Genomic DNA, 14,865 nt, shown 5'->3' with positions numbered 1-14,865 from the left:
GGCGTCCGATTTATTTACCAAGCACCGGACGCCCTGAGCTTAACATTACCTTTTTAAAAAAAATTGACAGCCTAAAGTATAGATTCATAGCATATAACTGAGTAAAAAGATACAAAGAAATCTTTCAAGTATAAATTTGTCAAAGTTATCCATAGAGCAAAGAAGAAATATTTCACAGCAATAGTTGAATGGCTAGACTATGTTTTGTATTTTTTCTTTTTTTCCCTTGTTGCACATATATAACTTTCCCTTTTGTATATGATATATAACAAGAGGCCGGCCGCGCACTCCTGTTCCATCAAAAAAGAAAAAAAAGGAAAACAATACAATTCAGCAGCAGATAGTTCATACAAAAAGCACTTAAGCTGCATAGCAAAAATAGGTGACAGGTAATTGATGCAATACTTTACTGCCTGGTGGGGAATTTCACCAACGAACGGAACCCATAGAATGACAAGTAAGCTGCAAGCCCCAGTGTTAGCTCTCAGTTGCTCACAGATTAAGTGAAAATCACCAAAAATCCTGAGTGTAGTTTGTTTTATTACAATTAGGAGTTTAGGACCTAGAAAAGAAAATTTGGCTTCATGGTGGGAATAAGTCGCTGAACCAGCTTCTCCTGCCTACTCGGTGGACTTGACGATGAAGTTCTGGCGGCTGATGGGGTTCATGACAACCGGTGGGCCGGCAGTGCGAGGCCAAGCCTGGAATTTGGTGTCTGTTGCTTTAAACCACTCCTTGTCAGAAACAGTCTTGGGGATGGTACCTGTGTCCACAAAGAATGAAGCAGCTTTAGATCCATACTTACAAGGAGTCGTGCACAGGATTCCCACAAGAATCTATGTAAGATTTCACTCACCTCCAAATGCCTTCTTGTCCGAAACAAACGAGTCACACAGGTACGCAACGGCAAAGGATCCGACCAGTGAGCCAACAATGTAGCCAGCCGTCATTTTTGCTGCAGAAGCATGAAATTGAGTACGAATCATCAGGTCTGGTAAACAATGAATTGCACATAAATCATTTGCAAAGTGTAAAAGCTTTATAAAAGAGGCAGGCTTATAAATAGTTACTTACAAACTCTGCTGGGCATTGCCCTACCAAAATATAAGAACAGAAGATATCTCATGCACAATGAAAGACACCAACAGACACACAAAAGAGAACAAAATCTAGGAAGGCACAGATTTCACCAACACAAAAGACACGCTTCTTTTGCAACAAGCGCTAGCCGTGCAAAACTGCAGATAAATCATGTTACGATTTTCTGCCAAAAAATGACTTAGCTATCAGCTACTTAGCTGCTAAGTGCATTGCTACATCCAGCATTTGTCCTTTCATGAAGCAAGTGATGCCACAAATGTTCTTACAGACCTAGGGTGAATAAAAGAAAAGCACGGTAAAATTCAAGCCACAATGAACTGGCCATTTCCCAATCAAACTTGAAGATCAGATGCCTTCTAATAAACTCGTATGCCATGAGACAGACAAAATGAACAAAAACAAAGCAGGAAACAGATGTTGAACAGCCCAACAGGGTAAGAAACACATAGTTTTCATGCATCAAGCGCATCTGTGCACATGGATCATCTATGTTTGTAGCAGCAAATGACTAAACCACCATCTAAACATTAATGAAAAAGTGATATTACTCACATTAATGCTACATACATTATTTGCCTTCATGAAAAAGTGATATTACTCATCTCGCCAGAGTGCCAGACTTAGGGTCACAGACTACATGTACATGGAAAAATTGAGACCACAGCGATCCTACAGCATAAAAGTAGCAAATCAGCCCACTACCAAATGATATGCCAACTCCTTTACGCTCTGGAAATAATCATTCTGCAGTACACCATCCAAATGAACAAGGACTTTACTAACGCCTGCTGCACAGTGCACATGCAGGATTTTGGGGCGACGGCATGCACAATCCAGGTTCATTAACGCGGACTTCGCGTCTGCGCCTGCCACCGCCACCCCCAGCCGCCGGCAATGGAGCCGCCAGCCGCGCCAGCCACAAGGGCCACAAGCCGCCCTCCACCCAGCCATTCGCTAACTGAGGAAGCCGCTCGCCCCCGCTGTCAGCCCTTCCCGCCGGTTGTCCACCCTCGATCCGCCACCTCCAGACGCTACTCTAAGCCCGCCGGCCATGGAGCCCTCCCACGACAACCCCGAACCCGAAACCCTAACCCTAACCCAGCCACCACCATGCTTCAATCCGAGAGAGAGAGGAGGAGAACCTACCTCGTCGCCGATCGAATACCACTACCCACCGGAGCTGGACGAGCACGAATCGGAGGAGAGGAAGGGAGAGCGGCTGGCTGATCTCGGACGGAGAAGAAGGCGGCGGCTGTGGAGGAAGAGTCCGGTATGGGAGGGGACAAGGTTGACTGGACGGTTGAAAGGTTGGATTTGGCTCTTCGCGGCCTATGGCCACGCCCTTGGGCCTGGAGGCACGGCAAGCCCGTGGGCCTGCTGCCGCATATCGCGGAGATAAGCTTCGTGGAGTGGCCCAAACATCAGCCCGCGTCCGTTTTGCGGGTCCACCACAGTACACCCAGAAGCGAATACTCTTGAGTCTCAGACCTCAGCCTTTATACATGCTTATTTTCTTAAGTACGTATTCCTTATAACTTGAAACAAATACATCAAAAGAGCCGCTCAAAAAACATGCACACGAATGTGCTAGTTTGCGCGTAGATCGGGAGATCACCTCATCGATGCACCTAGCCGGTCAGACCAGTCAGGGGTCCGATCAGGCCGGTCCTTGCAGGGGTATCGCGAAAACCTACGTCCACTGCCTCAGGAGGGACCCCGTCGGAGATAGCGAACCTAGGGTTGCTCTGAGATCAGCAGGCCACTCAGAACATCCTCAACCGCCATCGAGATGAAGGAGAAAAGCAAAGGGGTTGGAAAAGCTAGGATTTGGAGATAAAAAAAAGTGTAAAAGAAGATATGTTTGTCGATTGGGTGATCGGCCAGAGCCCTTTATATTTGTAGGGTGGGAGGTATTTTCCTATAAGGAAGTCCAGTTTCAACTCCAATTCGACTAAGACTCCAAGATTCGTCTCGAACTAGGGGTGACCGGTCTGACCGCACCAGCGACTGTCCCGACCGCGCCAGCGATCGCTCCGACTCCTTCAACCCCTCGAGACCGGTCAGACCGCCCATAGAGACCGGTTTGACTGGCTGGTCCAACCTGGTCGGCATTGCTGCCACTTTTAGACTCCAACACATACAGGAAAGTGTTGCCACGTCGACACTTATTCCGAATATATAAATCCTTGATATAATTGTAATGAAAAAGTCATTCTAATTTTGACAAAAGTCAAACAACCTCAAGTTTTACCATATTTATATGTAGTAAAAGTATGAATATTTATGATACCAAATAAAAGTATGAATATTTATGATACCAAATAAGTATAATTAAATTTATCATCAAATATAGTGTCTTGGTATTCATATTTGATGATCTATTTTACAAATATAGTCAAATTTAAGATAGTTTGATTTAGGATAAAACCATAATGATTCATTTCTAGCAACGAATGAGTATAAACAAATGGTGTATATCCCCGGTAACCAAACAGTGCAACTAGTACTAGTGTCACGAAAACAGTTGGCATCACCTTGCGAATTAAATAGAAAAAGAACAAATAACAGACAGTGGTTAAACAGAAACAATAGTCAATAGTTTCATAAAAAAAAACTATAAGCAGCTTTGTTCAGTAACATAATGGGGTTTCCTCAGCCATAAATAAAAAATCATATATGAAGCTAGTCCTATCTACCTACGGAGTACCTACTATATGCAACTCAAGCCTTATCTAACGAACTAGTCCAACGTAGTCGAGCTCCACCGACCCTAGCCACAGCTGACCATCCTTCTCTGCGACGTCACTGAGCGTGACACCCTTGGCCGCCGTGAGCTCCTCCACCTCCACGCCGTCCACGCTGAGCCGGACGCCCACCAGGTGCTTCACAGGAGCCGCCGATGCCGCTACGTCGAGCCGCGCCTTCTCCTGGTTGAGCGCCACCCAGTAGCCTCCCTTCGCGTCGCGCCTCACGTTGTCCGGGTACCCCGGCAGGTCCGCCATGAGCTCGTACTGCCCTGCCTTGGGGCCCTTGAGCCAGTACCGGAACGTCTGGCACGGCACCGTGTGCGCCACCACCACGTGCGTCCTGTCGTTGCTCACCGCCACGCCGTTCGGGTACGGCAGGCCGGCCTTAAGCACGGTGACCTGCTTCGTCCGCGCGTCGTACTTGAGCAGCCGCCCCGTCGCGTCGGCGTTCATCATGATCTCTGTGTTGAACCGGCGCGGGTAGGTGGTGCTGCTGTCGGTGAAGTAGACGTCGCCGGTGGCCTGATCGACGTCCAACCCGTTGACGAAGTGGAACGTTACGCCGTCGTCGGCCTGGGTGGCCAGCACCTCCGCCTCGCCGCCGTCGGGCCCGACCTTCATCAGCCCGTGGTACGCGTCGGCGATGTAGAGATCGCCGGTCTTGGCGAAGAACTGGAGCCCCAGCGGGCGGCCGCAGATGCTCTCCGTCTCCTCCGACGGCACCACGGACGCCGTGCACAGCGGGATCTTCCGGTAGTTGGGGCTGTAAGCGAACGTGGTCCAGCCGAGGGCGCTGCCGCCCCACTTGAGGACGCGGCCGTCGGAGACGCCGGCGTAGGGCCCCTGGCCCCGGCGGTCGAAGGCGAGGCTCTCGGCGCCGGTGACGCCGTTGGGCAGTGGAAGATGGAAGCTCCAGAGCGTGGGCGTGGTCTTGATCGGCTGGGCGGCGCAGAACGACGACGTGAGCAGGAGCGCGAGGGCGACGGCACGCAGGAGCGACGCCACCAGGTTCTTAATGTGCGCCATGTCGATCTCGAATCTCGATTACGCTGAGAGCAGCTTCGGTTTGATGGGACGGCGTGGTGGGCAGGTAGGTGCCATTTATTGGCCAGGTCGAGTATGCCGGCGACGGACTCGGACGCGGCCTTGCGTCGCCGTGAGTGTTGAGGAGTCGAGTTCTTCGTCTTTCCTGTGTCCGATGCGTAGTCCAGCTCGGGTCCTTTAGGGTCGGTGTCCGATCGACTCGCGTCTGCTTGGCGCCGGAAAGCGGGAGGAGACCGTCGCGCGTTTTTCTCTTCAGGTGTTTGTTTGCTGAGGCCTCCTCCAAGGAAAAAAAAAAATGCATGCAGGAGTCCTGCAAACGGACGCTGCTGCAGGACGCCCGCGGATGAAAGACGTGTGACATTTTTTCCAAATCCAACGCGCGAGCACTGACCCAGCGGAGCTCGCGCGCGCGAGCCGCTGGTGGAGATAGCGGCTCCACTCGATTTCCAGCGCACGCGAGCGACAGCTCCTCTCGGCTATCACATATCGTAGCAGCGGCAATCACCTCGTTCAGTTAGCATATTCTCACAATCACATTAACATTCAGCTCACACTTACATACGTAGTATTCCAGAAGGCGAAATGAGTTACACGGTACCAACGACATAATACAAATGAAAATAAAATTCTGTGTAACACAGTAAGGTTACATGTTTCCTTGATTTGGCATTCCACCAAAATTTAATTTCTTAACAATCGGCTGTACTGTGGCAGCTCGATCAACTCCAAGTAAGAGATTTTTGTATCCTCCTTGGATATAAAGAGCGCCCACAGTAGAAGAATCTCTGTACATATTAAATTGTGGTATTATGGTATTAGCATTTCCACCTTGGATCAATGGAGCAACCATGTATGAAGATTGTCCATACACATAATTTGCAGAGTTTGACATCGTACTGTTAACATCGATGCTACCATCGTTAAGATGGCTAACCTAGGGTTGCTCTGAGATTGGCAGGCCACTCAGAACGTCCTCAACCGCCGTCGAGACGAAGGAGAAAAGCTAAGGGGTTGGAAAAGCTTGGGTTTAGAGATAAAAAAATGTAAAAGATATATTTATGGATTGGGTGATGATCCTCAATCGGGTAGGACCCTTTATATTTATAGGGAGAATTATCTGCTTCCAAGTCCACCTTATCTATAGCATTCTCCAAATCAAGAAGAAGTTCTTTGGAAAGTAAACACTTCAATGCAATGGATGTCGCCTTTCGTGCAATACGTGCAGCATGCGTTTTCAAGCTTTCCTTCTCAGATCCTTTTTTCTCAATATAGAATTCTCTCTTTGCATATTTTGTCCGTCTGTTCAATATGTATTGAGATGGCAACAAGAAAACATCATCTGCATTGAAGACTTTGAGGGCATGCTTGCACAATAGATCCATATGTGGATATCATATTTCATTAATTTGTATTATTATACTATTGCAATAAAACTTTTTATACATACCTATGTACTCGTATTTTCTGCAAACACATGTAATGGTAATATCTACTTTGTTGAACACAACCATTGCTCCATAATCAGAGTATATATGTGTAATCATATATGTCAAAATCGACCCCTCAGTGTGTAACAATTTGTAAGAGAATAAAAATTGTTCATTAAATTCTTCCTGAAACTCTTTATACATCCTGCTTGTATATGACTCGGCCGCGGTCTTCAAAAGTGGTATGTGTGCAACTGGGCTCTTTCGACATGATTGGAAATCTTCATCTAACTCATTGTTACGAAGACTAGCAGAAACCTTGTCACATTCTTCAAGTAGTTCCGAAATACCCAGTTTCCAACGAAATCTTTTCTTGAATACGTTATTCATACATTCACTTCTTTGAGTGGAGTTCATATCAGCTGTAAATGAGTCACGGTACACAGCAGCCCACTTTGTCCTCAAATCATATAGGTTTAACATCCATTCATTGTCCTTAAGGTTGTACTCACACAACAATTCATCCCACTTCTTGTTGAAGTAAAACTCATATCTATCTTCATAGACACATCCCTCAAAATCAGGAAGAAACTTCTCTGGATGCTGCTGGATTACATGACCAAGATGTTTAGCAGCATTTAGATAAATATACCACAAACAAAGACGATGGCTTGTGTTTGGGAATACATAAGCAATTGCACCTGCCATGGCCGCATCTTGATCAGTGAAAATTGTGCTGGGATGCTTGCCTAACATTGCTATTAAAAAGGTTTCAAATAGCCAAACAAATGATTCAATAGTCTCATTAAACAATAATACAGCCCAAAAATTATAGTCTGCTTGTGATGGTTGGTTCCCAGAAGCGGAGCAAAAGGCATTTCAAACTTATTAGTCTGAAACATGGTATCAAAAGACACAGCATCACCAAAACATGTGTAATCCATGATAGATTGACCATCTGCCCAAAATAAGTTAGCCATCCTGCCATCTTCTTCATCTATTTGAATGGTATAAAAAAATATTGGATCCTCTATCTGCTTATTTTTTAAATATTCCAACAATGTTTGTGCATCATTGGATTCTAAGTATTTTTTGCGCTATCGACCAATCTCATTGTTACAATCAATCCGTGAGAATGGCACTTTGTTGGCTCCATAAAATTGCACCATAAACTCAAACATCTGGGCTGGCTTCCCTCCCTCATCTGACCAATTAGCTTCTTGTCCGCTTCTTGAACACGTCGTTGGGACCTAAGTTTCTATCTTTCATTTGGACTTGCAAGGTAATGGTTGTGATCAAGCACAACCTTCTGCATTGCCCAAACCCCCTCCTTGCTGACACTAAATTGAACACGAGCATTGCAACCGGTCCTTGTAGTGTCCTTTGATGACTCAATTTGTCGATGACCTTGACTACTGCAAACTATATATTTGAGATAGATACTGCCATCTCTTCGAAGATTTGTGTCGCTCTTTCTGATACTGAACCTAACCTTGCCTGCATAGGTGTTGTACATTTCATAAGCTTCCTCCTCTAATTCAAAAGACATTCCAACTTCAGGAACGATGAAATTTTTTTCCGCAACTTCATCAACCACCTGTTGTACAATGAGTCGAGAATTAAAGGTGGTTTACAACAATACAGACTATTATAGTATCACTTGAATTTGTTATTCACGTTGCTTCACTTACCTCGTCTTGCCCCTGATCACCGCTACTGAAGCCATGAAGCACGGGCGCGAATGCACCCCTGACGACGCCTTGTCCCGCTGACTGGTTAGTCGATGGCGTCTGCTTGATCGCCTCCAGACCCGATGGCGCCTCACCTCCGATTGCTCCGTCGCTGCTCGGCAGGGCATATTCCATGCCAATCGCCTCCAGACTCGATGACGCCTCGCCTCCAATCACTCTATCGCCGCCCGGCAGGGCATGCTCCATGCCAATCATCTCCGGACCCGACGGCGCCTCGCTTCCACGGCTTAGCATGTCGCCACCAGCATTCCTTCCCCCGGCCAGCCCAAGAAACCTGCACGCCTCGCATCAGCAAATCAGATTCTGTCACGACCCAATTGAGAAAAAGAAGGCGAAACAAAGCTAGATCGCAGTCGCCGGCGAAATCGCTTGCCTGAACATGTGAGATCAGAATTCAGGGATGAGGACGAATCGAAACCCCCGGCACGAGGTCGGCCCCTCGGTCCCTCCCTCTCCTTAGTCCTCACGCCGTTCCTATGATCTGGGGTGCGAGATCGCGGCAAGTCGCGGCGAACCCTAGGCTAAGATATGTGAGCCGGGCGGCTCGCGTGCGCTATCCGGCTCACGCGCGTTTCCTCCCAGGCTGGCTCGTCGGTTTGCATGTAGGACTCCTATCCGGCTCGCGCGTTTCCTCCCAGGCTGGCTTGTCGGTCTACATGCAGGACTCCTCCTGGTCAGTGCTCGCGTGTTGGATTTGGAAAAAATGTCACACGTCTTTCATCCGCGGGCGTCCTGCAGCAACGTCCGTTTGCAGGACTCCTGCATGCAATTTTTTTCCTCCTCCAATGGTTACTGTTTAGATACCTCATAGAATATTTTCTCATATTTTAATATGAGAGAGAGAAAAGCTATCTCTTGATCAAGAGATAGTACACGCACTTCAAAATTACGTGGGGATGACGTGTGGGGTCATTCATATTATGAACTATGTGTTAAAAGCTAGATCATTGGAAGGTTTGTCTCTTCGAGTGGTTAGAGGTAGATACTGGTTGGTACTATTGGAGGAGCCCTGACGGAGTCGGCGGGGGAGTTTTGGCTCCGCTCCCTGCTGACTGTGTTACTGCAGGACGTAGCCGTACGCGTCATGCCACGTTGTGCACTCACGTGGGCCCTTAGATGAAGGCACGTCCTGCGAACAGCCCAACGCGCGGACGTATGGCCCAGAACGCTAACGGCCCAGTGCGTGGGAGGTGGGAGGCCCACGAGCATAGTAAGCTTAGTAGTTACCCTTTTCCTTTGGATCGTTTTTTCCTTTAATTTAACACTTTATACGTTTGTTATTACAAGTATATAATTATGCACCTTTATATGCATTCAAAAAATACAGAAACTTTCATAGGCGCGGTTTGATATTTTCAACGTATAGTTTCTAATACACCTTGCAACTCGACGAAGTGGGGTGAACGGCATACAACGTATGCATACGCAACATGTCTTGGTGGAAATGCTTGTGTCGTTCCCTTTTAATTCCTTCAAGATTCCTTGCCAAGGGGCATAGGACATGGGGGAAATTCTCATAATCTCATGTCTTCGCCGTCACATATCCGTACGCACACACAAGAAGCATTGATACCCGGTGGTCTCTCTTAACTTGCTAAGTTGAGTTGGTAGTGACCTAAGCAAATTGGGATATTTAAAGTCACCAATGCGCCGCTTGCTTTATCGTCATCCTACTGTTACTTGCTACTGCCAGTTCAAGTAAAGCATGGTTATCAGGAGCTTGTTGAACATGCGTTATCAAAGATGTACGTCCGAGTTTGATCCCACTTCGGGCATGCAGGGTGCTGGCATTTTCTGAGACACTCCGGCGCACTCCTGTATAAGAACATTAAGATAAAACTTCAAAACCATAACCAAAAATCATAGTGGCGCAGCGGAACGTGGTGGGCCCATAACCCACAGGTCCCAAGATCGAAACTTGGCTCTGATAAAGCCTTTTTTGTGTCTACAGAATTCTCTGTGTTTTTCCCCCTGCGTGTTTAGAGAACTTCTGATCTGTCTGTTTATTTTTTCTGTTATACATGCTCTATATACCAACCATACCACGCATGCTAAGAGATCCATTGATTAGTTGATACTTAGATGCATGATGATGGAATGTGCTTTTTCACATCGATGTAGTGAGCTCTTTTTTAATCAAGAGTGCTAAGTGATCTTCTCTAGCAAATATGCATATAGTACTCAACCTTACTAATTAAGGAGTCGTATGCTAACTTTAATTTGCCTTCCATGACTGGGAGCGAGCTAGCCATGGACGCTTCCGGACGCACGCGCCAGCATTGGGTTGCGGCAACAAAGCGCAAAATCACGCAGCAGAGGTCCATCAGTCCATGGATATCAACACTGATCCAATCACGGGAGTAATTTAATTTACCACTCCCTCCATTTCAAATTATAAATCATTCTTTTTTTAGAGTGAAATCATTTTATATCTGACCATAGCACCGAACAAATATACTATAAAAATATATTTAATAAAAAAACTTGAAATGCTTTGACTCTTTAGAAAAGTTAAAATAACTTATAATATGGAACGGAAGGACACGGAGGGAGTACTCCAATCAGTGCGCAATCATCTCATCCCCAACAAAAGCAGCCTGCTGATCGATCGACACACATCGATCAAGATGACGACGGCGGAAACAATTAATAAATGGGCTATACCTTTATCGAGCGATCGGATCGGAGAGAGGCTAAACAAATGGTGTACCAGTACACGCGTGCATCCGATCTCCAGTCATGGACCGTCCGTCAGGTAGCCCAGCACACAAGGCCAAATAATCCTACGGCTACTGATGATCATCACATACACAGTACACGGATTTAAACGAACTTAACAACACGTATACGTACGTGCACGTGCACCACAGGAGACATTCATTCGTTACATACATATACGTATACTCCTATGCATAGCTTTATAGGCGTCTACTTGTACCGTGGTGCCACGCGATACATACACATAAATAGGCCGCACACAAAGTAAATAATCCAACGAGCAGCAAGCAATAATAGTTAGGTCAGTCGTGCACGTGTGCGCTCCAGATCGATACACGTCGATCTCCACCCATCACCGTGGTCGATCAGACCACCTCCACGGCCCTCGGCTGCGGGATGATCATCGCCGGCGGAGGCGGCAGCGGCGGCGCCCTCTCCGCTGGTAGCGGCGGCAGTGGTGGCATGATGTCGACGACGACGTCGTCCTTGGCGCCGTCGTCGGCGCGCACCGCCTCCTCCCCGTCGGCGTCGAGGGTGGCCGCCGCGACGTGGGCCTGTTGCTGCTGCTCCTTCTCGGCGGCGTCGGCGGCCTGCGCGACGACCTGCTGCATCTCCGACACGGCGCCGTTCTTCTTGGGGTTGCGGTACACGAAGTAGAGCGCCATCTGGGCCAGGCCGAACAGTAGGCCCAGCACGTTGGGCATCTGCACACGCACAGGCACCCCGGCAATTAATACGTTTGTTTCATCAGTCAACTAATCACAAATTTTCCCTGATGAGATCAGTTATATAAATGCATATTCATTTGGACTACCTGCGACGATGTTTCATAAAAACCAAGAAAAAAAATGGACTAGCTGTTAGTGCTATATATCTACGGAGTAGCTGCCTTGGGCGTTTGTTTAATTGCATGCTGACTTTTCAAGAACACGGGAGTCACTATAGCTGGCCTTTTGCCCTTGCAAATACGTTTTCCTTTGCTTTAATTTTGCAAAAAGATGGTGTCACTAGCTAATTGGTATGTGGAGTGTGTGTGATCTTTTTGTTAGGTTCTGTAGTAGACAGAAAACAGCTGGCTCGTGAGTCGTGACACAAGCGCAAACACCTGTACTTCACTATGCGTGATTTTACATAAAAGTACGTGTATTAAACCATTTAATGGCACCTTAAGCTGGGGCTATCTACGACCTTTGGAAGCCTGCTTGAAAAAAGTTAGGAAAGCTAGGACGAGATGATTAAAAGTGAAAAGAAAAAAAATGAACGGAAGAGGGGTATGCTTTACCGCGACGAAGAAATCTTTCATGAGGAGGCCGTAAAAGAACCAGACGACGGCGCTGATGGTCAGGAAGAAGGAGAGCCAGACGGGCATGAACTCCACGCTCTTGGTCCGGATCACCTGCCGCTGTTGTTGCAAAATTCAACAGCTCGTTTGGTTACTTGATCCAAGTAACTACTAGTAATATAATCAGTATAGTTACGTTGTTAGTGGCTTAGTGCTGGTATAAGACAAGATAGCTTACGATGATGGCGAGAGGAGCGACGAAGACGGCGAGTGCGAAGGCGGCGCCGACGCCGCCGGCGATGGAGACGCGGCGGCGGCCCTCGACAAAGAACTGCAGGAAGGCGACCATGGCCCCGAAGAGCCCCATGTTCATGATGCACAGCAGCTTCGCGGTGAAAACCTGTGCACGCATGCCGACGATATCAGAGATATATACGATTGCTATATACCTCCTCCGTTCCAAACTGTACTAGGTTATTCTGATTTTTCTAGATTTATAAATATTTGTATGCATCTAGACATACACGATATCTAGGTATATACAAATATCTATGCACTGAAAAAAAATAAAACGACTTATAATTACCTAGACGATGAACCAGCAAATTAATGAAAAGTACCATGCATACCATTGCGTTCCTGGGCGCGTAGACGAGGTAGATGGCGAGGTAGACAGACTCGACGACGCAGGCGATGGCGTTGATGGAGAGGAGGAGGACGTCCATGCTCAGCAGCGCGTAGTAGAGCCACAGCATTGCGCTCAGCAGCGCCACCACGTACGGCACCGACTGGAACGACTCCGTCGACTTCTTCTTGTACACGCGGTAAAACGTCGGCCTGCATGCAGTACATAGTGAGGTAATTATGAGGGGGAGAAGATTAATTACCAATTAATGGTAATTTGGCAGCCATCTATAGCGTCCATGTGAGAGGAGAGGAGATGAGAGAAGCAGTTTTCAACACTATATCATACTCACACTGGTGCAAGGGTGACCAGGAACGACAAGATGTTGCCTGCAAAACAGACATGAAAATGTTAGCTCACGTGTCTCCAATCTGCGTATATGGTTATGCACTTTGCTAGTGATTAGTATATCGTTCCTAAAATTGTGATATTGTTAACAACATGCATGTACTGCATGGGATGGTGCAGCATGTACCTAGGATCCCCACAGCAAAGACCAACGGGTGCCCAACGGTAATCATCTTGAAGGATGCTCAACAACACTAATCTCCCTGCTTCTCTATAGACAAATAAAGGCTAGCTTATACAACAGCGCTGCCAAAGAGGAGATCCCTCTTGGGAAGCTGCTGCCGGCTAGGTTGTGTGTGCTGCTCCTTCTGGTCTCTCTACCACATGACACAATGCAAGTTTCCTTCGCAACCCCTTGGTATTTATAGGGCCGGGAAAGGAGCCTCCCGCCACTTAAAAACTCCGATAAATCCGAGGAGAACGGAGAGTCTCGATGCATGGCCACCACCACCACCACTGAATTATCAGGTTGAGCTTTAGCTAGTTTGCCTTCCGGCCGGCGCATACGTGTGGCCGGGCGCACTTGACACCCCAATCCTAATCACATCCTTGGGCACGCTTATGTGTCGGTAATCCGCGACATGTCGCGCTAAGGATGCGTCTCGGTTGACACATGGGTATTTGCTTGGGTTTGTCACATGGCTGCGTAGACTACATGTGTCGATCTCTTCGACGACGCCCCCTCGTTCATGATAACAAGAGCGCAGTGCATGTTGATCGGTCTATAGCTTCTTCTTGATCGATATGCATGATCAGCAGGTTTTTGCGCTTACAGAAAATAAACAACTCTCCACGGGGATTAATTCATTCCAAATTTCTGTAATTTGGTAACACGGGGATGATCAAAGTTTAGTTTTAAAGACTGCACCAAGCTAGTGGGCAAGTTAGATCAACGACCATACCTTATGTTTTCAAACTAGGGTAGTAAGGAGAGGTAGGCTTTGATGCCAAATGGGCAAATAAGATTTAGTTGGTATTTCAGACAACAAAAATCAAGCTAAAACATCTAGCTTTTCCTGTCCGAACGTGTCAAGTATAACTGACTGGAGGGAGTAAAATACTCCAAGAGTTTTTAAAGAGAAAAATACACTAAGCACATACTTTATGATGAGGGAGCTGGAATTCCAACTCCATCGTTTTATTTGATGGGTACAGAAAAGAGCACACTTTTATTTCCTTTAACCATCAAGCACTATAGTGTCTGGCAGGCAGGCATATGCATGGATCCCATCATATATCTGAACTTTGAAGTTCTCATTGGCGATTAATCGTTTTAGAAAGCGGGTGAAAGTTCTAGACAATAGTTGCTTGGGCCTTGGGGGCATGCAGAATCATATCCGGCAAAGTTGCAATCATGCCAGTGAAATAATAAATCCCCCCTTTTTACCAAGTTAACAAAGTGCTGGTGAAAAATCCGTACCAGCAACTACCCCTAGTGGCACGGTTACTTTGGACCACCACAACCACAACCATGCATGCATGCATGGATAGATGAGATGCTACGCGGGAGGGCGAGTCAAAAGCTAGCGCGGTAAGCAACCGAGCACCCAGGGGTTACTACACACACGTCGTTAGGCCGCGGTGCGATCAGAGCCGTCCACTTGCGCAGCCTACGCTAGGCTTGGGTCGATCACCGCCGCAGACGTGCATGCGTGCCCGGCGAGCTGGCTGGCCAGCTCTAACCCCCGCTTTTCCAGGGTAATTATGTTGCCATGCATCGTGCCCGTGCAGTAACATTCCGAGTGAGTAGTAGCTGCCAAAC

The 14,865-nt window shown here is 47.2% G+C and overlaps 3 protein-coding genes across 3 annotated transcripts; all 3 read right to left on the bottom strand.

The window, feature by feature from the left end:
• Window positions 1-381: 381 nt before the first annotated feature.
• Window positions 382-2,407, bottom strand: LOC101767045. The gene is made up of 3 exons (XM_004984342.3): window positions 2,248-2,407; window positions 857-955; window positions 382-763 (listed from the first exon to the last, which is right to left on the bottom strand). Exons 2-3 carry the CDS (start codon window positions 948-950, stop codon window positions 621-623), a joined length of 237 nt encoding a protein of 78 aa, XP_004984399.1. The 5' UTR covers window positions 951-955; window positions 2,248-2,407; the 3' UTR covers window positions 382-620.
• Window positions 2,408-3,757: 1,350 nt separating this feature from the next.
• On the bottom strand, window positions 3,758-4,874 carry LOC101784597 (protein STRICTOSIDINE SYNTHASE-LIKE 10). The gene has a single exon (XM_004986934.2). The coding sequence runs from the start codon at window positions 4,872-4,874 to the stop codon at window positions 3,834-3,836; it is 1,041 nt and encodes a 346-aa protein (XP_004986991.1). The 3' UTR covers window positions 3,758-3,833.
• A 5,961-nt stretch (window positions 4,875-10,835) lies between these two features.
• Window positions 10,836-13,418, bottom strand: LOC101766631 (bidirectional sugar transporter SWEET12). Its single transcript, XM_004984341.4, has 6 exons — window positions 13,231-13,418; window positions 13,048-13,084; window positions 12,700-12,907; window positions 12,309-12,470; window positions 12,071-12,190; window positions 10,836-11,492 (listed from the first exon to the last, which is right to left on the bottom strand). Exons 1-6 carry the CDS (start codon window positions 13,274-13,276, stop codon window positions 11,154-11,156), a joined length of 912 nt encoding a protein of 303 aa, XP_004984398.1. The 5' UTR covers window positions 13,277-13,418; the 3' UTR covers window positions 10,836-11,153.
• Window positions 13,419-14,865: the final 1,447 nt, after the last annotated feature.

Source organism: Setaria italica, chromosome IX (assembly GCF_000263155.2).
Source record: "Setaria italica strain Yugu1 chromosome IX, Setaria_italica_v2.0, whole genome shotgun sequence".
Classification (NCBI taxonomy): Eukaryota; Viridiplantae; Streptophyta; class Magnoliopsida; order Poales; family Poaceae; genus Setaria; species Setaria italica.
The sequence above is the reverse complement of the archived record's forward strand: the minus strand, read 5'-3'. Positions and strand labels throughout refer to the sequence as shown.

Excerpts from the sequence above, each read along its gene's own strand:
- LOC101767045 (XM_004984342.3), bottom strand. The coding sequence starts at position 950 with ATGACGGCTGGCTACATTGTTGGCTCACTGGTCGGATCCTTTGCCGTT. Across the intron at positions 764-856 it reads GGACAAGAAGGCATTTGGAG|GTACCATCCCCAAGACTGTT; the intron begins GTGAGTGAAATC and ends TTGTGGACACAG.
- LOC101766631 (XM_004984341.4), bottom strand. The coding sequence starts at position 13,276 with ATGATTACCGTTGGGCACCCGTTGGTCTTTGCTGTGGGGATCCTAG. Across the intron at positions 12,908-13,047 it reads CTGGTCACCCTTGCACCAGT|GCCGACGTTTTACCGCGTGT; the intron begins GTGAGTATGATA and ends TACTGCATGCAG. Across the intron at positions 12,191-12,308 it reads TCGCTCCTCTCGCCATCATC|CGGCAGGTGATCCGGACCAA; the intron begins GTAAGCTATCTT and ends TTGCAACAACAG.
- LOC101784597 (XM_004986934.2), bottom strand. The coding sequence starts at position 4,874 with ATGGCGCACATTAAGAACCTGGTGGCGTCGCTCCTGCGTGCCGTCGCC.